The 26889-nt window shown below is 38.3% G+C and overlaps 1 protein-coding gene across 1 annotated transcript in view; it reads left to right on the top strand.

The window, feature by feature from the left end:
• Window positions 1–26889, top strand: part of ASIC5 (acid sensing ion channel subunit family member 5) — a 45089-nt gene that overhangs the window by 5791 nt on the left and 12409 nt on the right. Inside the window, exons 2-8 of the mRNA XM_065903797.1 lie at window positions 4660–4966; window positions 14676–14913; window positions 15540–15665; window positions 17904–18053; window positions 19711–19858; window positions 22406–22462; window positions 26646–26814. Of these exons, the coding sequence (XP_065759869.1) occupies window positions 4660–4966; window positions 14676–14913; window positions 15540–15665; window positions 17904–18053; window positions 19711–19858; window positions 22406–22462; window positions 26646–26814 (1195 nt within the window). The remainder of the gene's footprint in view (window positions 1–4659; window positions 4967–14675; window positions 14914–15539; window positions 15666–17903; window positions 18054–19710; window positions 19859–22405; window positions 22463–26645; window positions 26815–26889) is intronic.

Genomic DNA, 26889 nt, shown 5'->3' with positions numbered 1-26889 from the left:
CTCCAACTAATAAAATAATATTAAAAAAAAAAAAAAAAATTGTATCCATGCCAAAAAAAAAAAAAAAAAAAAAAATAAGAGAAACCTCCTTTTAAATTTGTATAGAGAAGAAAAAAAAAAAAAAATATATATATATATATATATATATATATATCGCTAGTTTGTTTTTTCCTGCTGCTTAAGAGAGATAAAAATCTCTGACACTTGCAGCCTTTTTTTTTTTTTTTTTTTTTCATTTGGAGACCCCTGGCCTTTTTGCCTGTTAAGTCAAACTAGACTGACCAAGTAAAAGACTGAAGGTTTGTGGGGGCAGGGGCCCAAAAATTCCAGTAGGTATTCTAGAGGGGACTGCTTGAGGGTAAAGGAGTTTAGGGCTGGTATATCAAGGGCAGCACTGCTGGATGTTGAGGGTTTGAGGGGAAAGATGGAATTTGCCCCTGGTTTTTGTTGAAGGGTTGAAGGGAAACTGGGAGGTCTCCTGCTTGGAGTTTCCCGGAATAGGGTTTTTTTAATATCAAATTGAGGTTTATGCTCTTTGGCCCAATGCATTTCTCTACGGCAGCAAGGGCAGATTTTTGGAAGTTTTGTTTTTTGTTATTTTCTTGACTTTCTTAGGGCAGTCTTTTTTTTAAATGGGACTTATCTCCACATATAAAACATCTATTATTTTCCTATTCTTAAGGCAGCAACCGTTGTTTTAGCTAGCATTTGCATCTTTTGAGTTTTTGATTCTATATTGTGACAAGCCTTCAAATAATCAAAAATAGTCCCTGTATCATGAATTGGGGCTATAGCCCTTTGACATTACTGATTTGCATTATCATAAGCAAGTAATTTTTCTAGTTGCTTTTTAGCTTCTTCTCCAATTACTGTATGGGAGATAGCAGTTTCTAATCTAGCTAAGAAATCAGCATACTTTTCATTAGGTCCCTGCAATATTTTAGTGTAGCTACCTGTAGGCTCCCCTTGAGGAATAATTTGATCCCAAGCTTCAAGGGCCACTGCTTTTAATTGATCGTGCAACAAAGGAGGGCATCGTATTTGACCTTATATAGCGTCAAATTGTCTGGTGCCAGTTAACATTTTTAAAGTAATTTGGTTTTGGGGATCGCCAGCTCGAGTATTTTTGTTAGCATGATCTCTGGCTATATGTTGAAACCACATTGTCCATTGAAGATATTCTCCTGGTTTAAGGAGAGTTTTATTAAAATTCGTCAATCATAGGGAATAAAGTTTCCAATATTAGACACCAGAGCATTTAGAATCTCTCTAGTAAAAGGCGAATGTGGGCCATACATAGTTACAGCCTTTTTCATTTGTTGCATGTGAAAAAAGTTAATACCTTCATATTGAGGTATTATTTGCCCTTGAGCATCAGCATTTTTTAAAACTGGAAAGGAGGAGAAACCTTCAGCTTCAGAGACTTCGAATGCAAAGCCAGCAATTCAGAGAGCCTCCGTTGCGAAGGGGATAGATTATTGTTATTCAGAAAGGTGTTGTCAGTTTTAATGTTAAAAGGTGTTTTAAGGGAGTTGTTGTCAGAATCATTAGGTTTTATGGAGGGAGAGACTTTGGGATATGTGCCCTCAGGTAGGGGAGGAGCGCTTGGAGCAACCGGGGCAGGGTTAGTAGGAAAATCTTGAAGTATCTTTTGTTGCTCTAATTGGGCCTTTTGTAAGGTATCATTGTCTAATTCATACCCATGTAATAAGTGTTCTGCCTGTTGCCGAATATCATGAAGGCTAGAATTACCTTGAAATGGTAGAATCACAGCTTCAATGAGAGCCCACAGGGGCCAGAAATCTATGGGAACTACCTTCATTAGGGAACCAAGGGTTACATTTAACCATTGTCTGAAGGCAAGCCTCTATTCTCTGGTGTGAAACCGAAAATCTCTGAACTTTAAATAAGTGCTGAAGTAAAGTAGAAAAGTGAGGGGGCTTTCCAGCCGATTGACCGGTGTCTTAGTACTTACCGGCCTCAATAGGCCCTGGGGGTCACTCCGTCCAAAGCCGTGTGTACCAGAGTCCCTGTTTGGGCGCCACTTGTTGGTCCTTCAATGGACCAGAACCTGGTGATGTGGAGAGTAAGAGAGAGAGAGAGAGAGAGAAGGAATAGAAAGAAAGACAGAAAGACAGACAGACATGGGGACCAAAGCTCTGATGGAGCAAAGGTATTTTGATCAACATGGCATGGGCATGTATACTGTCTTACAAGGTGGTTATTCTCAGCAAAGACAAAGATTAAAATTCCAGACTTACAAAACATAAGATGATCCCTATCAAAGAGAGAGAGTTGCAAACAATCACCTTTTACCATTTGGCTCATAAAAAGGAAGAGGGTACTTATCACTGTAATGAGAAATGCCTGGATTCCTCAGCCCAGGGAAAGGCATGCCTCTCCTCTTAATTCCTGAATATTCAGGACTCAATAAGGGCCAGAGGATTCCTGATAGATCCGAAACAGCACACAGGAAGCCTCTTGTTAAATGCTTCCTGACAATGAATAATAATAACAAAAGCTTTTCATATATTTCTGATTTTGCTCTGGAGCTGTGCAGTTACTCTAAATACATATATTTAGGGACTTCCCTGGCAGTCCAGGAAGTAAAAATTCTGTGGTTCCACTGCAGGTGGCATTAGTTTGATCCCTTGTCAAGAAGCCGAGATTCCACATGCAGGAATGTATATATACATTAAAAAATGTGAAAGAAAAAGAGAATGTGTTGTGCTTAGTGTTATGCCCGATGTCCGAATCCCCGAGCGGGAAGAGAGAAGGCTTCCAAGGCAATGCAACTCGCAAAAAAAGGGAAGTTTATTACTGACTCGAGCCAGGGGCTTCTGCCTCCGCCATCACAGTGGTGCAGGGTCAGAAAAGCCCTGAGCCCAAGCTGTTACAGAAATTTATAAGACATGCATAATCAATTAGTAGCTGGCTTAAGCGGATTGGTTACATGTTTACAAAGCAATTCTATTGGTACAGACTTTCGCGGGCTTTTTCAAACCTGGGCTTTCGCGGGCTTTCTCAAACCTGGGCTTTCGCGGGCTTTTCAGCTTTCCCCTTTGTCTCTTACTGGGCGCATATTGATTGGCTGGCTTCAGGTTACCTGATGGGGGTGGGGAATCTTACCATTTCGGGGAAAGCTAAAACTTAGGTCCAGGCTGCCTGTCATGGAATTAACCCTGGCAGCCTCACACTTAGTAGTCAGTCATGTCTAACTCTTTGCGACCTGTGAACTGTAGCCTGCCAGGCTCCTCTGTCCATGGGGTTCTCTGGGCAAGAATACTGGAGAGTGTTGCTGTGCCCTCCTTCAGGGGATCTTCCTGACCCAAGAATTGAACCCATATCTCCAGTGCCTCCTGCACTACAGGCAGATTATTTACCCACTGAGCCACCTGGGAACCCCCAAATATATATAATAAGTATGTGTTAATATAGAACCACATGATAGGATATGTATATTATATATGTGTATGCATAACCTGTTTAAAATTCAAACAATTTTAAAAAACAGTTCATGGAGATACTATAAAATCTTAGTACAAAGTCAAGCTAATCAGATTAATACATAATTTCCTGCTCAGTGTACAATCTGTGTAAAACAATCATAAAATAATTTGTAATTGTGCCCTAATGCTTTGCAGATGAGATAGAGTCCCTTAGAAAATGTTCATTGGTGTCTTTATGTATCATTGTATATCCCATAACGTAAACTTAGTTAATTGTTTAGAGACCTGGGGAATATTAACTAATGATTTAATGAAACCTTTTGGAAGTAAATTAATGCTGATTAGTTGACAGAAAGAATACTTTCTGAATTGAAACAAAGGATATAAAAGTTAATTCAGCTAATCATGAACATTTGCAAGACTTAGAACTCATCCCTCTTGATTTCTTTCTTTATTTTTGGCTGCCCTGGGTCTTTGCTGCTGTCTGGGCTTTTCTCTAGTTGCAGTACGTGGGCTTCTCATTGCAGCAGTTTCTCTTGTTGTGGAGCATGGGCTTTAGCGTGCACAGCATGTTGAGTTCAGGAGTCGTATGTCCCAGACTCCGGAGCGCAGGCTCAGTAGTTGTGACAGAAGGGCTTAGTTGCTCCGCGGCATGTAGCCTCTTCTCAGATCAGGATTGTGTCCATGTGTCCTGCACTGACAGGCAGATTCTTTACCACTGAGCTACCAGGGAAGCCCCGAGAACTCATTTCTTAAATGAGAATTTTAGACATGAAACTTTCCATCTACCACATCACTACCAAATAAATAGAAAAACACAAGTTGCTAACATAATTGAGTACTTATCATGGTCTGGGTGAGGTGCCAAGCTATCCCCAGTTGCTATTTTATTTAAAACAACCAACTCATGAGGCAGAGAATGTTTTTCCCATTTGACTAAAAAGAAACACACTGTTAGAGTAAGAAATGGGCTAAAGTAGGTTTGCATTAACTAGAAGCATTCTCTCATGAGAGGCCTCACATACTTATTAGATCTCTGTAGTAGACACGTGTTGACTCCTGAAGAATCTGTGCAACTCAAGATGAATTTTGAGTCCTTATGTGTCCACATAAAAGGGGAACATGTTTAAAGTCATGTGAGTTGTGTTTTTCACATACAGTGTTAGGTTTTCCTAACTCATTGCTTGTTTTGTCTTTGGTTGAATTTAAGGACTCTTGGAAGAGATCAAGCTCTACCTTTCAAAGAGAACTTTGCCACCTCACACTGACCGTAGGAAGCTTGACCATGACTTTGCCATTTCCACCTCCTTCCACGGAGTCCACAACATTGTCCGGAATCCGAGTAGGATTCGCAAGGTGGTCTGGTTGCTGGTGGTCCTGGGCTCCATCAGTCTCCTCGTCTGGCAGGTGTATAGCCGTCTCGTCAACTACTTCAGATGGCCCACCACGACATCTATGGAGGTACAGTATGTGGAGAGGATAGAGTTCCCGGCTGTGACCTTCTGCAATTTAAACAGGTAAAAACTACACTTTTAATAATAAATCTCTCTAACTTTGCTAACTATACACTTTCTTGGATGACTGAAATAGTTTATTGTGTGCTATTTAATATACACAAAACCACTCGTGCTCTTAAACTGTCTTAAAAACAGAAATGTTGGGGGCTAAGAAGCTTATTGATTTCTTCTCTATTTTCCTTTTTTCTTCCTTTTTTCCTTCCTTTTTTTCCTCCACAATTATATGCTAGGCTAAGCACCAAACCCTGTGGTTAAATAGATGTACAAGTCTTTATCCTTGCATTTAAAAACTTTGTTTCAATTAGCCAAAAAGAGAGAAACATCATCAATCACAATGCAATATATATGGTGACTATAGATTACATGAAAGTTATGTGCAAGGGCTCTGCGAGCACAGAGGACAGACAGGTGATGGTCCCTGTCTAGGTTTCACGGAGTGTGATTGTCAAAATGTGGCCAGGTCCTTTGTAGGGGGAGAAAAGGAATAACTTGAAGATATAGGAAAGCACTCTGCTAAACTTGGAGGTGTGAAATGTTCCCATGTGTTCAGGATGAGATGTTTATTGTATTAGGAATGTGCCCGGCTCCATGGGCATGTGACCTGTGCACACAATTGGTTTAGCATTCTGTTCCTATTGCACCCTTGTCCAAAACTCCCTCCAGAGATCCACAAATCCCTGACTGTGTACCAGGTCTCCTGTGGAGAGGAGGGAACTTCCCCATGAGGCCGTCCATGAAAACCCTTGTTATTGCCTGTGGTCAAGCCTGAAATCCTGTACATGGGATTTTCACCTAGCGGGTGAGGGAGGTGGTTTCCTTCAGATCCACCACTAATCAGCTATTTGGCCATGGACAAATCACTTTACCTTTTAAAGTTTCAACTCCTGTGTGTACAAAATGATGTGATATCTATTTCATGTATTTTCTGTTGCATTAGTTCAGGTAGCATATACACCATTTTGTCTCATCCCTGGGGTGGTTCTTTGGACAGGTGTTCAATGTGTGTGTGTCAGTCATTCAGTTGTGTCTGACTCTTTGCGACTCCATGGACTGTAGCCTGCCAGACTCCTCTGTCCATGGAATTCTCCAGGCACAAAGGAGGGTTGCCATTCCCTTCTCCAGGGGATCTTCCCAACCCAGGGATCGAACCTGCATCTCCCACATTGCAGGCAGATTCCTTACCAACTGAGCCACAGGGGAAGCACAGGGGTTCAATATATAGTTGATATTATAGCATATGTAGTAACTATTACAGCATGTGTAATTGTTAGACTTATTTCAAGATATGTGTCAAGGTTCCAAAGAGTAAAAATCAATCAAATACCCCACAGAGGTATTCAATACAGTTACACCATACTATTTTAAATGGCATGTGTTCTTTTTTAAAATGTTATTTATTTGAAAAATTTTAAATTTATCTATTTATTTTTGGTGGCACCGGGTCTTCATTGCTGTGTATGGGTTTTCCCTAGTTGCAGCCAATGGGAGGCTATTCTCTAGTTGTGGTGCACAGACTTCTCATTGTTGTATCTTCTCTTGTTATGAAGCACAGGCTCTAGAGTGAATGTGCTCAGTAGTTACATCTTGTGGGCTCCAGAGCGTGGCCTCAGTAGTTGTTGATGCATGGGCTTAGTTGTCCTGCAGCATGTGGGATCTTCCAGGAACAAGAATTGAATTCACGTCTTCTGCATTGGCAGGCAGTTTTTAAACCATTGGACCACCAGGGAAGTCCAAATGGTATATATTCTAACAAAAGCAAAGGCTGGTTGAGGATAGTCATTATTAAAAAGAAATTGCCTATATCATTTTGAGTATGCCAGTATGAGAACCCTCACAGAAATTTTCCCCAGAGAAAATTTTACTCAAAAAATCAACCATTTACAAGCTAATCACCAAAATACAGAAGGAACTCTTACAACTCAGTGAAATATTATTTAATGGTTAAAAAAAAAAATATGAGCTATCAAGTCATAAAAAGATGGGGGAATCTTAAATAACAGTCAACAGAAATTTCCCAACTTAGATATCAGACATCAGAGCAGCTATTATAAATATAAAGAACTGAAGAAACTGTGGTTAAAAACATAAGGGAAGATATAATGTCTCATCAAACAAACAATATCAATAAGGACAGAAATTACGCAAAGAACCAAAGGCACATACTGATTTTGAAAAGTGTAATAGTTGAAATGAAAAATTCACTACATCCACTAAAGGGACTCAGCAATAGATTTGAAGTGGCTGAAGAAAGAATCAGTGAGTTTGAAGATAAATTAGCAAAGTATGTGATCTGAGAAACAGAGAGAAAAACTAATGAAGGAAAATGAAAAGAGCCTCAGAGAAATGGGAGATACTAAAAATCATAAAAATATATGTAAAATGGGAGTACCGGAAGAAGAGAGAAAATAAAGTAGAAAAATATTTTTTAATATAATGTGTCAAAACTCACCAAATTTGTACAAAAATGTATCTTTAAAATGAAGATAAAATAAAAACATTCAGAGAGAATTCATTCTAGCAGACCCATCATACAAGAAACACTAAAAAGTTCTTCAGACTTAAAACAAGTGAACTCAGGGAGTTTTCAAATCCATATGAAAAATTAAAAGCACCTGTAAATATACTTCTGCAATTTTAAAAGAGATTATAAATGTGTGTTTATTCTTCTTTCTTCTCTTGTTTGTTTTAAAATGCAAGTGTATAATACTTAGGCCCATAATACCTATAGATCACTCTACGTAACAGCAGATTGCACACTCTTCGCATGAGCACATGGAACACTTTCTAGGGCAAGTTGTAGCAAGACCATAAAACAAGCTTCAATACACTTAGAATATTTGCAATCATTCAGAGTATGTTTATCAACTACAACAGAGTGAAATAAGCAGTCAATAATAGGAAGAAATTTGGGATATTAACAAATATATAGATATTAAACAGCACACACTAAATAACCAGTGAAAGAAAAAAGTCACATGGTATTAGACAACACTCTGAGATGAATGAAAAAACACAGAGCATACCTAAACTTACATTTGCAACTCAAGCAGTGCTGACATAGAAATGCATGGATTAAAATAAAAGAATGATAGACGCAGAGAAAGCCTTTGACAAAATTCAACACTCATTTATGATTAAAACTCTCCAGAAAGCAGGAATAGAAGGAATATACCTCAACATAATAAAAGCTATATATGACAAACCCACAGCAAGCATCACCCTCAGTGGTGAAAAATTGAAAGCATTTCCTCTGAAATCAGGAACAAGACAAGGATGCCCACTCTCACCACTACTATTCAACATAGTGTTGGAAGTTTTGGCCACAGCAATCAGAGCAGAAAAAGAAGTAAAAGGAATCCAGATAGGAAAAGAAGAAGTGAAACTCTCGCTGTTTGCAGATGACATGATCCTCTACATAGAAAACCCTAAAGACTCTTCCAGAAAATTACTAGAGCTAATCAATGAATATAGTAAAGTTGCAGGATATAAAATTAACACACAGAAATCCCTTGCATTCCTATATACTAACAATGAAAAAACAGAAAGAGAAATTAAGGAAACAATACCATTCACCATTGTAACAGAAAGAATAAAATACTTAGGAGTACATCTACCTAAAGAAACAAAAGACCTATACATAGAAAACTATAAAACATTGATGAAAGAAATCAAAGAGGACACAAACAGATGGAGAAACATACCATGTTCATGGATTGGAAGAATCAATATTGTCAAACTGGCTATTCTACCCAAAGCAATCTATAGATTCAATGCAATCCCTATCAAGCTACCAATGGTATTTTTCACAGAACTAGAACAAATAATTTCACAATTTGTATGGAAATACAAAAAGCCTCGAATAGCCAAAGTAATCTTAAGAAAGAAGAATGGAACTGGAGGAATCAACCTGCCTGACTTCAGGCTCTACTACAAAGCCACAGTCATCAAGACAGTATGGTACTGGCACAAAGACAGAAATATAGATCAATGGAACAGAATAGAAAGCCCACAGATAAATCCACGAACTTATGGACACCTTATCTTTGACAAAGGAGGCAAGGATATACAATGGAAAAAAGACAACCTCTTTAACAAGTGGTGCTGGGAAAACTGGTCAACCACTTGTAAAAGAATGAAACTAGAACACTTTCTAACACCATACACAAAAATAAACTCAAAATGGATTAAAGATCTAAATGTAAGACCAGAAACTATAAAACTCCTAGAGGAGAACATAGGCAAAACACTCTCCGACATAAATCACAGCAAGATCTTCTATGACCCACCTCCCAGAATATTGGAAATAAAAGCAAAAATACACAAATGGGACCTAATTAAACTTAAAAGCTTTTGCACTACAAAGGAAACTATAAGTAAGGTGAAAAGACAGCCCTCAGATTGGGAGAAAATAATAGCAAATAAAGAAACAAAGGATAAATCTCAAAAATATACAAGCAACTCCTGCAGCTCAATTCCAGAAAAATAAATGACCCAATCAAAAAATGGGCCAAAGAACTAAACAGACATTTCTCCAAAGAAGACATACAGATGGCTAACAAACACATGAAAAGATGCTCAACATCACTCATTATCAGAAAAATGCAAATCAAAACCACAGTGAGGTACAATTACACGCCTGTCAGGATGGCTGCTATCCAAAAGTCTACAAGCAATAAATGCTGGAGAGGGTGTGGAGAAAAGGGAACCCTCTTACACTGTTGGTGGGAATGCAAACTAGTACAGCCACTATGGAAAACAGTGTGGAGATTTCTTTAAAAACTGGAAATAGAACTGCCATATGACCCAGCAATCCCACTTCTGGGCATACACACTGAGGAAACCAGATCTGAAAGAGACACGTGCACCCCAATGTTCATCGCAGTACTGTTTATAATAGCCAGGACATGGAAGCAACCTAGATGCCCATCAGCAGATGAATGGATAAGGAAGCTGTGGTCCATATACACCATGGAATATTACTCCGCCGTTAAAAAGAATTCATTTGAATCAGTTCTAATGAGATGGATGAAACTGGAGCCCATTATACAGAGTGAAATAAGCCAGAAAGATAAAGAACATTACAGCATACTAACACATATATATGGAATTTAGAAAGATGGTAACGATAACCCTATATGCAAAACAGAAAAAGAGACACAGATGTACAGAACAGACTTTTCAACTCTGTGGGAGAAGGTGAGAGTGGAATGTTTCAAAAGAACAGCATGTATATTATCTATGGTGAAACAGATCATCAGCCCAGGTTGGATGCATGAGACAAGTGCTCGGGCCTGGTGCACTGGGAAGACCCAGAGGAATCGGGTGGAGAGGGCTGTGGGAGGGGGGATCGGGATGGGGAATACGTGTAACTCTATGACTGATTCATATCAATGTATGACAAAACCCACTGAAATGTTGTGAAATAATTAGCCTCCAACTAATAAAAAATTAAAAAATTAAAAAAATTAAAAAAAAATAGAAGAATGATCTCAAGGAAAATATTTAATACCCTGTAATTTAAGTACTTTCATGTTTTCATTGAATTTTGATTTGTATAAAAGTTTATTTTGCATAATTCAAATCTCAAATCAATGATTTAAACTCTGGTGTTGGATGGTGGCATTAAGAAAAAAGTGATAGTGTACCCTGAAGTTAGGTATAGTTGATATCCAGATGAAAAATGAGATTCAATAGTGTAGAAACTAAAATTGTAGAAGAGGAAAATTATTAATTATAAGGAAATTACTCTTTCTTAGGTAACAACTAATACATCATCAATACTGTGGTGGTTAGAGACATCTTCAACTCTCAAAGTCTGATTTTACAAATAGATACTTTAAATGTCAGTTCACCAGCATCTCACCAACATTGTTTAGCAAATGACTGATGGATATTGAAAAGAACTTAGGTTGTCCACTCCCCTGTTCTCACAGCCAGTAGTCTTCAAACACTTTCCCTCATGTTCCATATAAAGGAAGTTTAAAAAACTAGGTATTTCAGTTGCATTTTTTAAATTGGCAGCTAAAATATAAACTATAGCTTTAAATAACTTTATGTCTTAGTTTTAGAAGATCAAAAATAAATATTATGAGATAAAATATGATAAAGATTGACTATTAGGAATAAATATTTATTATTTTATAATGGGAGGGGGGGATCAGAATGGGGAATACATGGCTGATTCATGTCAATGTATGGCAAAAACCACTACAATATTGTAATTAGCCTCCAACTAATAAAAATAAATGGAAAAAAATTTAATTTCTTCATTGATAAAAATCATGTAAATTTTAACCTGTGTACATTTTTTAATTGGAGAAGGAAGTGGCAACCGACTCCGGTACTCTTGCCTGGAAAACCCCATGGATGGAGGAGCCAGGTAGGCTACAGTTCATGGGGTTGCAAAGAGTCAGACACAACTGAGTGTGTTCACTTCACTTCGCTCACATGTTTTAATATTGCAATAATCTGGAATTTGCACACAACAGCCCAGTTTCATTAAAATAATGTGCAGGAAATCCAAAAAAGAAGCAGTATGTATATACACATACAGATAATTTGCTTTTGTGTACAGTAGAAATTAACAAAATATTATAAAGCAACTGTACTTCAATAAAAATTTTAAAACCCTATTTTTTAACAACTCAGAAAAATAAAAATGAAATGACAAATTTTATCATACTACTTCAACTTTTCTCAATTCAGAGGGTCCAGTAGGGGCTCAAATACCCTATGTTTAATGCCAAGCTTCACCCTAGCCAGAAATATGTGCATAACAGGAAAAGACAAAGTTTAAGGAGTTTTGATTAATACTTAGATGAGTCTTCCATTAGTGTTTGCCTTTGCTAGGGGCCTTGAGATTGCTATACACCAGGTGCATTATATGCTAAGATTTGTAATGATTGACAGGTAAAAACTCTTTCATAAATTGGAGAAGAATCCTTGTGGGTGTTTCTTTTTAAATGCTGAGTTAAAGCAGAGGATCTGGAAATTGATTCCAACACATATACACTTGGATCTATTTTGATGGAGCTCAACAAAGGACCTAGTGAGGCATCAACGTGGACTTGAAATGAAGCTTACTCATTTGGGTCATATAATTTGGGAAAATGTACTTAGCGGTACTAACACACCTAAGAAAGACGGGCTTAGTAATTGGTTATCAGTTATTAAACTGTTTAAATATATCGATGTATTTTTATTATTTTGTTTTACTAGACTTATCAGTATAGGAAATGAAAGAGTAAGACAAGCTATCACTAAACAAGGTTTCTGAAAAATCATATTTGGAAGAGTTTTGGAACTTGAATTAAAGTTGAAAATAAACTTGGAGCAAAACACTTAGACTTTATGCTAAACAAAACTGTCTCACAAAATTTATCACTTCCTTTGTTCCAAATACTGTTGGACTTTATTCACAAAGTTTAATCCATCCACCTAAATTACCCCATGGTCTAATTATTATTAATAGTATGAAAACAAAATTTCTAAAATAATGTTCTAAAATACTCTCCTCTTTAACCTTTTAATGTATTGTGCTCAGACCTCCTACACCTGTAATAATTTCTTCATTTCTCTGCATAATCATCATGAAAAGAATCCAGTGAACATTGGTATGAGACGGTGTGGGTTCAATCTGTGTAGGATTCCAAGGTCGCAGGGCTTTGGAGCACACCCTTGGTCCCCTGTTGGTCAAAGAGTTAGAAACCTGAAGTCAACTAAAAGTTCATCCCTCAGTTTAGAGCAAACACTTCTTCTTCACAAAATCTGTTACTAGTGTAAGTTTTTAACTCCCCAAAAGATCACTAAAAACACTTTTGCCCAAGAAAATCAAGGTTGTTAAATATATTCCAATTAGATAAAATACCACGAGGGTGGAGGTTTAATAGTGTCTCTGAAGAAAAAGGAGGTCAAAGAGAATATTTACAGGGTTCTGGGACCTGGGTCAGTGGTTTTAAGAGAGGTCTTGCAAGGCTTAGAGCTAGTTACATGATGTATTCTATTAAAAACTGGTCCAAAAAAGCTGCTTTGCATCTCTAAAAGGATATGGTGTTGGTTTGGTTTGTTTTTTTTTTTTTTCCCTGTTTTTGGTTTTGTGTATGTCCCACCTTGACTGAGAAAGGGTTTAATGTGACCATCATGAGAATGAAAAGTTACATTACAGATAATACAAAAGGAAAATGAAAATAAAATACAGAATTTGTGACATAGAGGAAGTCCAGGAGCAAATTCACACACAAACCATGCACCGCATAGTCCTGTATGATCACCAAGAATAAAATGAAAGTCGCTCTCTGCAACCCCATGGATTATACAGTTCATGGAATTCTCCAGGCCAGAATACTGGAGTGGGTAGCCCCAGGGATCGAACCCAGGTCTCCCACATTGCAGGCAGATTCTTTACCAGCTGGGTATGTATTATATTCTATGCTGCCTGGCATCTGATTTGAGGAGAGGAAGTTTGTTCCATTTCAAATTGTGTAATAATATAATATCCAAAATATAAAAATCACATTTTGAAAGAAGTTAAAGTATGAAAATAAAGAACCATACAGAATGCAAAACAGGCTCAGCAAAATAAAAGAATTACAAGGCACTTATTAAGGAAAAGGCAAACACATTACTTCTGCTTTGATTGCCAGCATGTTGCTTTGACAATAACAAGGCATTTATTTAAGAAATATTTACCTTACACTCTTCAAAATATGTTAGGAAACAGTTTAATCATCAAAATGATTGTTTGATGTAAGTGGTATTAAAATATATCAATATATTAACCTTCATCATTGGTGTATTAACAAATACCAATTTCATAAGTCAGGAAACTGTGTGACAGTGAGATGAAGAATTGCACTGTCATAGCCTTAATTGGCTGTGACAATCAGGGCTCCATCCAAGAAGCAGAACCACTGAATGACAGAGAACAAGGGATTGATCATAGGGATTCAGCCCACTGAATCATAGGAGCTAGGTAAGCAGTCTCTGTAGGTCTGTTGCCTCTGTTTCTGGTGCTGCATCTGAAGTCAGCAGGATCCGTGATTAGAAACGAAGATAGACTTGAAATGAAGGAAACAAACATGAGCAGGGAATGCGTGTTTCTGCTCCGATCCTGGTGGCGCTGGTGACCTGCAGGGGGACTTGGCATCTTTTTCAGGTTGCACCCTTGCTTGACCCAGGAGCAGAAGCTGTCTGAGGAGACTGGACAGGGCTGGGGGAACTGCCCAGTGCAGACAAGCTGGGGTCACAGATGCACATACACAATGTACAGAACAACCACAACTCCACTCTGCAATGAATTGCAGGTTGTAACCAGCTGCAGACAAGAGGGAGGGTTTTAGAAATGCAGTTGAGGCAGCCACATGGATTCAGCATAAAGCACAGCAGGGTTTGGATGTGAACCCTGGAAATCTGGTTCCTATAGTGTTAACAATTCCTAACACCTCTCTTTCAGTGTTGGGTTGTGAAGATCCATTTGGATATATCCAGAGCAAGGTCTGGAAGGTATTCTAGGTAAATGAAACTATATGTAGAAATTCAAGGTGGAATGCAGCAGGTGACAAAGACCTCTTAGTAATCCAGTTTTGCTTGAATGTATCACAAATGAGGGAAAATATAGGAGATAGGAGGAGAGGATGATAGAGTTCAGATCCCATCTTCGAGATAACAACGTGTTTATTATTCTAAATAGTGCCTTTATTTCCGCAAATAGGTTCCAAGCAGAAGCTGCAGCCACATTTAGTGTTATTTTTTTCTTATGGAATATTGTATCCAAAGTCCTTCATCTTCAAGAAATCAGTACCAATTCTACTGGCTCTAAAGAGGCTATTGATTTCCTCGCAAGTGAGCGAAACTTCAGCATTACAGAGTTTGTCAAGGAAAATGGTTTTTATCTCAACAGCAGCACATTGTTAGAATGTGAATTTTTTGGAAAGCCATGTGGCCCAGAGGTAATGTTGCAATATTTCTTCAAATTTCATCAATATAACAAGCTACTTCTTTGTATCATTTTGCATTGAGGTAACGTTTACTCCCATGGGGAATCAGTTTAAATTTGCTCCAAGATCACATGTCCTTAGCTCAGCCCTATGGTATCAAGAGATGTGAATACACATGGGACATGCCTCCTTTTTCATAGAGTTAGATAAGGAAAGATAGAGGACAGAAACCTTTGGTAATATTTCTTGCAGGATTGTCCTTAAAGGGAAACCCCTATCTGTGGTTCCAAGTCCCAGCTGAGGATTTTATCAACCACAGGTTGAGTTGTACTGTGGTGGGTATTTATTTTAAAACAATGAGTCTATGCAGTTCAAATCCCTGTTGTTCAAGGGTCAACTGCATATGAAAATGTCTCAACTAGATCATCAGATATAAATTGGCAAGTGCATTTTACCAAAAAGAAATGAAAACTGCTTTTGGAATACAGACTAAAATTGCCAGATTTCTATTCTTCCTTCGGTTTTTGCCTTCTCACACAGCACTATGATTAAGAAAAGAAAGCTATAGGCATTTAAACTTTGAAAGGATCAAAATACTCACCTGATTGTGTTTTCTTTGGTTTATTTTCATATTGGAGGATTTTGCACATGTCTTCACTGAATATGGAAACTGTTTTACCTTTAATCATGGTGAAACTATCCAAGCAAAGGAAAAAGTGAGTGTTTCTGGAAGAGGCTTACATTTGCTCTTCAATGTCAAACAGGTATGGAATTTCTTCAAACTTCACCAGGGTTCAAGGCAAACAAGAATGCACAGGAGTTTCAGGACACTGTGCCCTGTTGAATCGTTCCCACATATTTGTTTGTTTGTTTGTTTTTAACTAATTTAGTCAAGACTCCCATGATGAAGCCAAAGGCACAGTTTAGAGGAATAACCTGGGCATTTTTAGCTATATTACTTACTGTCATTTTTATGACGCTGGAAATGTTCATGTCACAAAACAAGGAAACTAAAGATTTCTAAATCTCAATGTATATAGTAATTTAAGAAGACCTATGAACTTTTAATGTTCAGATACTGTTTAGATTTTCATGAAAATAGGCAATATGTTTTAGAAAGAAGCCATACAGAAATATTTCACAAACCATAGAAATCTATAGTCTGAAAAGGTGATGAAAAATATTGCTATGCAAAAATATTGTATCAGTGGGCTTTGCCTAAGCCAGTTTTGTAAATCTGTAATTGATGTAAGTAGATTCTAAGTGTTTAGACCTAGGTGGCAGCTGTCCAGGATCCTAAGAAATTCAGAGGTGTTTCTTCAAGACTACCTAGTGTAACTCTCACCCAAGACTAATCCTCACCCTCTGTCTTGCACAATCATCTATAGTGTTACACAGAGGTATTCTACTCTGTTGTTATGATTTTGTAAATGAAGAATAGCATTTTGAAATGCTATTGAATGAAGTATTCAGAATCACACGATTAATGGCAGAGATGAGAAATAAAGGTAGCATCCCTAAATTTCACCAAACTACTTCCCAATCCAAGTGAACAAGGCGATTGGTTACTTTCCAGGAATTTCTCCTAAGCCACGCTTCATGGTTTCCCCTATATTCCATTCAAGAGTCCACAGCACTGCACACACACAGCCAGGCTTGTATATCTAGTTCATTTATATTTTCAAGTTATTTAAATATAAGCCATATGTTCACTTCAAATATTATATAATAGCTTTTACAAGCTAGAATTTCCCCCAGTGTTTTCAGAGTGCAATTAAAATTTGCAAATTCAGTGCAAAGTTCAATAAGTAAATAGAGCTGAGATATTTCTCCAGACTAACAGTTAAGTGTTCCTTAGAGAGTTACAGAGGGGCTAAGAGAAATAGGGTCCTGAGCATCAAATGCAAGACCGTTTGTTTATTGTTGTTACATGTGCAGTTAACCTGTTCACAAGAAAAACCATTCTAGTCCCTCATCAAGGTCACCCCTTCTCCTTATAGCCTGAAATTATAACTAATAAAGTCACCAGAAGTTTGATCTTAAATTTCATGTGCCTCTCTGACAAACTGGCTGCTTCGGGTCCTGCCTTTTGGAAGTGGAACTGCATCTGGTGCTCCTGTCTGCACTGCTGGAGTTCCTTCCAGCTGTGGTCACTGCTCGGGTTGGTGAAACAGGCTCACTCTGACCCCTCCCTGGGAGTGTGCTCTTCCTGCCTCAGAGTCACAGGAATAAATGCAGCATGCCTCCAAAGGCCCTTTCTGATCCTGATCATGAAGAACTACTGGTTTCTCAGGAAAAAAAAGAGAAATGATAAGTCAGAAATTTGATTTTGTGATAATATATGAAAGTCAACCAAGAAACTCAACCAATAAAGCAAAACTTGAGCTCCTGAAATGTATGCTTTTACGTAATGAACAATTATATATATATATATATATATATATAATTTGTTTTCTTGTAAGAAATTCTTTATCTGACACAAGATTTAGAAAAGAAAAGCCCTTGTGCTAAAGAAGTAGTGTAAGTCTTCATTTTTAGGAGAAAATAAATTTGAATTTTAAGTCAGGCCGAATATTTTAATTGCAAAGAGAAGCAGAGGGCCAAAGGGTTTTCTGAGACAAATAAGTAAAGAGAATAGCCGAGGAGAAAGAAACTAAAGAGGCAGATGAGGAGAGGGCCAGGGGGACCAAGTGGCTGACAGTCAGGATATGTTCCATATTTCTACTCAAATTGTCTCAGGCAAGAGGTGACCCGGAGAAAATGGCCCAGGACTTGATGTGTAGTTTAACTGTGAAAAGTAGGTCTTTAGGTGTTTAATTTTCACAGTTTTATGTAAAAAGAGATCTCATATTGACTTGAAGTATTTGATTTTTAAGTTATTCAAATGCTATCATGAGATGATAGAAATCAGTCTTAAACTCTGCACAAAATTCTGCACAAACTCATCTTGTGCATAGTTGACATCAATGCATAATCTGGGAATAAATACTTGTTTATTTCAGGAGGAATTTACAGATGACCCAACCCTTGGCTTTGTCGACGCTGGGATCACCTTTGTTATCCATTCACCCATGAAGGTGCCGCAGTTTGATGGTTTGGGCTTGTCCTCACCAGTGGGAATGCATACACGGGTGACCATCCGCCAGGTGAAGGTAAATATCAAATAAAGATACACATATAATCACAGAATTCAGAATCTGAGGGAACTCTGACCTCTGGCTGCTTGGAGGAATGCAAAACTTGGCACATCAAGAAGCAGGGCGGATGTCTGCCTTTCCTTCTACCTGGTAAACAGAGGCTATGTCCCTCAGTGGGGTAATGATCCCATAAATAAAAAATAACACATTTCATGAGACACTCTTTTCTCTCCTGCATTTCAAACATCACCAGAAATTCAACAGTTTCAGTTCAGATACTTTTCCATTACTGGGAGGCTCAAAAGCAGCAAATTCACAGATAGAGTGTGAGTGAGTGCTGGGAAGCCCAGCAAACCCAAGTCAACTTTGAATTTTATTTGAGTTGAAAATGGACATTAAGAAGGAAGTCCATGTGGCTGAACTGTGCTTTTTCTCAATAGGACTTTCCAGGAAGGATAAAGTCAGTGGGCAGAGCAGTCTTAGAATCCCAGTGTCTGACAGGTTTCCACTTGGCAGCCCCTTGCTCTGTAATTTTCTGGATTAACTTCCTGAATTTCCACCGCCTGAGGGCCAGGGGCTAATCCTTCAGGGGCTAATACTTCCTTTCACAGTTATTCTGTTGTTCAGTCGCTCAGTCGTGTCTGACTCCTTGTGACCCCATGCACTGCAGCATTCCAAGCTGTCCTTCACCATCTCCCGGAGCTTGCTCAAATTCATGTCCATTGAGTTGGTGATGCCATACAACCATCTCAGCCTCTGATACCATCCAACCATCTTCTCCTGCCCTCAATCTTTTCCAGCATCAGGGTCTTTTCCAGTGAGTCGGCTCTTTGCATCAGGTGGCCAAATCACAGTTACTCTGAGGTTTAAGTGAAATAATATAAAGAAAACATTACTATATTGCCTGGCACATAATAGGTCCTCAGTAAAGGATCTTTTCTTAATTGAGGTTTAGTTGATTTACAATGTTGTGTTAATTTCTGCTGTAAAGTGATTCAATTATACATATATATCTATATACATTATTTTTTACATTCTTTTCCATTATGATATATCATGGGATATTGAATATAGTTCTCTGCATTGCACAGTGGGACTTTGTTGTTTATCCATCCTATATATACTAGTTTGCATCTGCTAATCCCAAGCTCTCAGCCCATTTTCCCCACAACCTTGGCAACCACAAGTCTGTTCTCATGTTTTGATTCTGATTTAAAGGATCTTTTTGTGTGTGTAATTTTCGTTGCTGTTTTGTGACTGAGTTGATGAATATGCTAAAATATGTCAATAAATGATATTTTTTTCCTTGTAGGAGTTCAGTTTTAGAGCACCTTGTCTGATTTTATTGATTTACTACAGGTATAGGCATCACTGACTCAGTTGACATGACTTTGAGCACACTCCAGGGGATGGGGAAGGACAGGGAAGCTTGTCATGCTGCGGTCCATGGGGTCGCAGAGTCAGACACGACTGAAAAAGTGAACAACACAGAGCATTTGGGGTGGATATTAAAGGCCAAAGAGTAGACTTAATTTCTGGGGTTTTCAGGTTAATAGAGTAGGCATAGTAGACAAATATAGTCGGCTAAAGAATATCAAAGACTTGAGAGAAAAGGAAAGGAATATATTGAGTCAGACAGATCTTCTGACCCAGGTGTTTATTTTGTCTTAAGACAGTCCATCAGGAATACCCGTGGGGAGAATGTAATCCCCACATGAAACTGCAGAACTTCAGGACCTATAGCACCTCCGGCTGCTTGCAGGAATGCAAAGCTTGGCACATCAAGAAGCAGTGTGGATGTCTGCCTTTCCTTCTTCCCGGTAAATAGAGGCTGTGTCCCGTTCTGTAACTCTTTACTTAATCTGAAATATGGAAATAAATGTATCAGAAAGCTGTTTCACATTCTTAAGAAATTCTTTGCTGGAAAGCCATCCACCTGACAAATAAACCTCCTAGCAGAGATGTCTGGAAAAGAAAAGAGCCTTGTGTTGTGTGAGCCAGTCCCCAAATCTGATTTCAACATTTTCAACTGGGTGCTCTTAAGCTGCTCATCAAGATTTTCTCAGTTTGAAAGAAACAGTAGATCTTCTTACCAATGCTCAATATTTCTTCATTGAGACCTTTTTGTTGTTGTTAGAAAGACTCTGTCATCTCCCTTTGCACTCGGTCTGAAATGCTTTCAGACCCACAGATGTCTGAGCCGAGCCCTGGACAGGGCATTGGAGCAGGGTGGATGGAGCTGGCCTTGCACTTAACTTCTGCAGCCCCTGGAAAGTAAGGAGCAGCACAGTGTATCCAACCTGCATGGCCTGACAAGTTATAACAGGGCTGGAGTGAGTATGCAGGTGGTCTCAAAACTGCTTGACACAGAACTCACTCCATGTAACAGCTGAATATTTCTCTTCAGATTTCCTTCACCCCATTCTCCAGTGTATTTATGAAGAAGTGTAGAGTGATTTAAGGGATGAAACCGGTCTGATCCTACAAGTTTGCCAGTTCCGCACATGATGGCCCATCACACATCACGTGCACGCACACACCCAAACACTCACACACACCACACACACACTCACACATGGATAGGCTGATGCTGCCCCTATAACAAGGGTTGCAACTTGGCAACTGCTTCTCAGAAATTTTGAGCATCATCACTTCCTTCTTTCTAGAATTTTTATTTTTGGTCTGTGGCTCCTGCAAAACTGGCATTCTATAAAACTGCCAACTCTGGCTCTGATTCTCATTCCTAATTACAGAAAATTCCAAAGTTACAGGAAAGGGTCTAAATTGATATATGAAAAGTAACATTACAGTTTTAAAATGTATCATTTCTGACAAAACAAAACAAAAATGAAATAACTAATAAGAACCAGACACTAGGCAAAATGAAATGTAAAACGCAAAGCAAGACATTTGCACCAACTTTGGGGTGCTTATAGAAATATATCTTATTTGATTTGATCCTTAGTTATCCCTTTAAGTCTGCTTACAGATGAGGAAACTGAGATTTATACACATTAAATGAACTAGCTGAAGAAGTCCCTCTAGCAAATTGTAGAGGCAGTTCTAAAAATCAGCCTTTCAGAAGTGGGTCGTTTCCAAAATTTCATCGTTCTTGATGTGTGTATGCTCAGTCGCTTGAGTCACATCTGACTCTTTGCGACCCCATGGACTGTAGCCTGCCAGGCTCCTCAGTCCATGAGATTCTCCAGGCGGGAATACTGGAATGGGTTGCTGTGCCTTCCTCCAGGGGATCTTCCCCACCCGGGGATTGAACCCGCGTCTCCTGCATCGCAGGCAGACTCTTTACCACTGAGCCACCTGGGAAGCACGTTGTCCTTGGGATTAAGAAATATCATTCAAGAAGTAAGCCATAGTGTGGTAAAAGAGACTTCTTGCAGACTCAGTGTTCAAGGTAGAGTTTTCTTTTTCACTTTCACTTCTTCATAAAGCACGCTTCCCCCTGGTCAGCTGAACTTCTCCACAGACTGTAAGTGACACTCTCTCTTGTTTTCAGGACCATTGAATAAACATTGAGCTCACCCCAGAGATACATGGATTATAGCAAGAGGCAAGCGCTGCATTAAGGTGCAAAGACTGAAGTTTTAGAATCAGCCTGGGATGAAACCCAGCTCTGAACAAGACTGATTTTGTCCCAGGGTTCAGAGCAGGTGCTCTGCAGAGAGTGCTACTTCCCTGCCCCATCCTACCGCCAGATAGGCAGCCCCACCAGGCGCGTGGCTTTATGTATATTTAAATCAATGGATATAGGGAACTGGATAGAAGATGAAGAGATCAATCTAAGCTCCCTAACTGCTTAGGCAAGCCACTTTCTGAAACTTGGTTTCTTCATTTGTAAAATGGTGGTTTGCACATCTTACAATTACCATAGAAAAAAATGAGATGACAAGTGTAAAAGTCAGTTCAAATTCCAAACATATGAACAGTTGAAAATTATTATTCTTACTTTCAGTTCAGTCCAGTTGCTCAGTCACATCCAACTCTTTGTGACCCCATAGACTGCAGCACGCCAGGCTTCCCTGCCCATCGCCAACTCCTGGAACTTGCTCAAACTCATGTCCATTGAGTCAGTGATGCCATCCAACCATCTCATCCTCTGTCATTCCCTTCTCCTCCTGCCTTCAATCTTTCCCAGCATCAGGGTCTTAAGATTTTAAATGACATGGACAAATGAAACGAAACATGGAAGGATACAAAAACATTATTTTCTTCCTCCCAGTGTGCATTTTCATTGGATACTGTGTTTTCATACTAGTTTTTGCAAAAGGATAGATGGACACTGTTTTTGTCATTATTTCACACATTTCATAAAATGGAAAGTCTCTATATTTACCCTTTTTATTTTTAAGGAAATGGGATAGAGTGTGACCTTCAAAAGTTTTACAACTGTGTGTCTCCTATACTCGGTAAGTGGCTTAATTTATTTCTCTATTTTCAAGACTTATATGAAAGTTGCTCAGAATCACACAAGACTTAATTTTTTTTCTTTCTTTTTTTTTTAATTTTTAAAATTTTTATTAGTTGGAGGCTAATTACTTCACAACATTGCAGTGGGTTTTGTCATACATTGACATGAATCAGCCATGGAGTTATATGTATTCCCCATCCCGATCCCCCCTCCCACCTCCCTCTCCACCCGATTCCTCTGGGTCTTCCCAGTGCACCAGGCCCGAGCACTTGTCTCATGCATCCAGCCTGGGCTTGTGATCTGTTTCACCATAGATAATATACATGCTGTTCTCTTGAAACATCCCACTCTCGCCTTCTCCCACAGAGTCCAAAAGTCTGTTCTGTACGTCTTTGTCTCTTTTTCTGTTTTGCATATAGGGTTATCATTACCATCTTTCTAAATTCCATATATATGTGTTAGTATGCTGTAATGATCTTTATCTTTCTGGCTTACTTCACTCTGTATAATGGGCTCCAGTTTCATCCATCTCATTAGAACTGATTCAAATGAATTCTTAACGGCTGAGTAATATTCTATGGTGTATATGGACCACAGCTTCCTTATCCATTCATCTGCTGATGGGCATCTAGGTTGCTTCCATGTCCTGGCTATTATAAACAGTGCTGCAATGAACATTGGGGTGCACGTGTCTCTTTCAGATCTGGTTTCCTCAGTGTGTATGCCTAGAAGAGGGATTGCTGGGTCATATGGCAGTTCTATTTCCAGTTTTTTAAGGAATCTCCACACTGTTTTCCATAGTGGCTGTACTAGTTTGCATTCCCACCAACAGTGTAAGAGGGTTCCCTTTTCTCCACACCCTCTCCAGCATTTATTGCTTGTAGACTTTTGGATAGCAGCCATCCTGACTGACGTGTAATGGTACCTCATTGTGGTTTTGATTTGCATTTCTCTGATAATGAGTGATGTTGAGCGTCTTTTCATGTGTTTGTTAGCCATCTGTATGTCTTCTTTGGAGAAATGTCTGTTTAGTTCTTTGGCCCATTTTTTGATTGGGTCATTTATTTTTCTGGAATTGAGCTTCAGGAGTTGCTTGTATATTTTTGAGATTAATCCTTTGTCTGTTGCTTCATTTGCTATTATTTTCTCCCAATCTGAGGGCTATCTTTTCACCTTACTTATAGTAACCTTTGTCTTTTGCTTCATTTGCTATTATTTTCTCCCAATCTGAGGGCTATCTTTTCACCTTACTTATAGTTTCCTTTGTTGTGCAAAAGCTTTTAAGTTTAATTAGGTTCCATTTGTGTATTTTTGCTTTTATTTCCAATATTCTGGGAGGTGGGTCATAGAGAATCCTCTGTGATTCATGTAGGAGAGTGTTTTGCCTATGTTCTCCTCTAGGAGTTTTATAGTTTCTGGTCTTACATTTAGATCTTTAATCCATTTTGAGTTTATTTTTGTGTATGGTGTTAGAAAGTGTTCTAGTTTCATTCTTTTACAAGTGGTTGACCAGTTTTCCCAGCACCACTTGTTGAAGAGGTCGTCTTTTTTCCATTGTATATCCTTGCCTCCTTTGTCAAAGATAAGGTGTCCATAGGTTCATGGATTTATCTGTGGGCTTTCTATTCTGTTCCATTGGTCTATATTTCTGTCTTTGTGCCAGTACCATACTGTCTTGATGACTGTGGCTTTGTAGTAGAGCCTGAAGTCAGGCAGATTGATTCCTCCAGTTCCATTCTTCTTTCTCAAGATTACTTTGGCTATTCGAGGTTTTTTGTATTTCCATACAAATTGTGAAATTATTTGTTCTAGTTCTGTGAAAAATACCGTTGGTAGCTTGATAGGGATTGCATTGAATCTATAGATTGCTTTGTGTAAAATAGCCATTTTGACAATATTGATTCATTCTTTCAATCCATGAACACGGTATGTTTCTCCATCTGTTTGTGCCCTCTTTGATTTCTTTCATCAATGTTTTATAGTTTTCTATGTATAGGTCTTTTGTTTCTTTAGGTAGATGTACTCCTAAGTATTTTATTCTTTTTGTTGCAATGGTGAATGGTATTGTTTCCTTAATTTCTCTTTCTGTATTCTCATTGTTAGTGTATAGGAATGCAAGGGATTTCTGTGTGTTAATTTTATATCCTGCAACTTTACTGTATTCATTGATTAGCTCTAGTAATTTTCTGGTAGAGTCTTTAGGGTTTTCTACACACAAGACTTTAAATCATACTATAGATAGTTCAGAAATGAAACAAGAGAGACTATAAGAGGTAGTTTTTCAATGTTCTTAAATTTAATAACGATAGCTTACACATTAAAACACAACGAAAACCTTTCTTATTTCACAATACATCTGAATCAAAGATATGCACTATCAAAGTGACAATAAGAGAGCTGTAGTTTTTACTTCTAATTTTTTTAAACTGTAAACATTTTTATAATGAAAGTAGCTTTGTTGGTTTTTCTTATTACATACATGGAACACACTTGTTGTAATTAGTTCAAACATTACAGAATAGGAAAGAATCACTTGAAAATCAATAGAAATAGCATCACTTTGAAAATTACTGTCACAATTTAGGTGACCATTCTTTTCCTCATTCATTTCATTATATGTAACTTATATATAAATGTGTATGGATAGTTTTTACATAAGTGAAGTCACAACATGCATGACACATATACTGGGGACAACTTCCTCTTAAACAGCGTTTTTGACTTATTTATCTCTTACCTTAACTCTCAACCAATGCTAACACTCCAGTATGTTCTACAATAATTCTCTCCACAAATATAGTTTTCTATTTATGATTTTAAGTCATTGGTTATTTTATTAAAATGGAATCATACTATATACCCTTCTATGAAACTTGCTTATCTAACCCGTTGCAGAAATATCTCCAGGACAACAGGACTAGATTTCAGAGACTCCTTTTAATGTCTGTAAAATATTTCATGGAATGGGCATGGGTAGAAAAAATCTGATATTTTTAAACAGCTTTACAAGCTGACTATGCAGACATTACTAAGTGGGGAGTTAAAGTTAAACTGTCAAATTTCTTGTCATTTTCTATCCCTGAAAAAGGATAAATGTGAAGTTTGGGGAAACATCATGCATGCAGTTACTTCTTGGGGGAGTTTTATGGGAAAATGGGATCAGAAGAGTGCATGGGTGTGTGTATGTGCATGTATGTGTCTATGCATGTATATGTGTGTGTGTGCTTGTGTGTGTAGGGAAAACGTGGAAGTTATTGCCAGTCATCTTTCAGAACCAGGGAATGCCTACAAAAGTCGTGCTCAGAGGAGTATCAACAGGAGAATCTAGAAAACAGGCCCAAAGTTGGTCCTTATTCAAGGTCTTGGTGAAAAAAGGGTTTACAGGAAAGAGTTTCAGTAATAAAACCACAAAGAAAACAAGAAGTGGAACATTTGCTGAAAGCAAAGAACAGTGAGATGCGCCCAGGCACTGACTGGTCCAAAAGTGCCTGTGGGCAAACACCACTCCATTCCCAAGACTCACTCACATGGGTGGTGTGGTTGCTGAAAAGTCAGAGGACAGACTGAAAGTCCCTGCATCCCCAGACCTGAGGACCTCAGTACCCCAGAGCACATTGCGCACCATCTTTGTTGAGACAAGCCCGAGAATACATTTGGTTTAAATCTGTGTCACTCGCTTTCAGGATGATGTTTCTAAGTTCCTCTCGAGGTGACGTAAGGTCACAAAAACTTTCCATCTTTTATCCAAATGTCTAATATCTTATGAAAATAAGCCCAGAGACTTTCTGGTAAAAAATTCTTACTTCTAACAAGGATATGAATTCAGTGACACCATGAATTCAAGATTAACCCCTAAGATTTCTATTGTCTTCTTTGCTGTATTTGTACTAAAATGTAAACAGAATATAAATACCACTTGTTAAGGAAGCAGTGATTGAACTTGCTAACCACCATTTTAAACATAGGGATTTCCCTAAAGGCTCCACTGTAAAGAACCCGCCTTCAAGCAGGAGATGTGGGTTCATTCCCTGGGTCAGAAAGATCCCCTTGAGAAGGAAATGGCAACCCACCCCAGTATTCTTGCACACTGAAAGTGAAATGATAAAATTGTTAAAAGCTCTGTCATCCCCACTGTGAAATAATCTTTTTCTCCAAATATCTTGTCCTAATTTTCATTTCAGACCACATTGAAGTTAAGGGATTGTGTACGGTGGGAACACACAATTCCAGCTGCCCTGTACCTTGTGAAGAAACAGAATACCCTGCATCCATTTCTTATTCTACTTTTCCGAGCCAAAAAGCTTTGAAATATCTTTCCAAGAAGTTGAATCAAAGCCAGCAATATATCAGGTATTTGTTTCAGCCTTGTACATTATTTCTAATTAACATACATGTTTTCTTTACTTTCAAAGACTCCAGGAATGA

This window comes from Muntiacus reevesi, chromosome 13 (genome assembly GCF_963930625.1).
Source record: "Muntiacus reevesi chromosome 13, mMunRee1.1, whole genome shotgun sequence".
NCBI classification, from domain to species: Eukaryota; Metazoa; Chordata; class Mammalia; order Artiodactyla; family Cervidae; genus Muntiacus; species Muntiacus reevesi.
The sequence above is the reverse complement of the archived record's forward strand: the minus strand, read 5'-3'. Positions and strand labels throughout refer to the sequence as shown.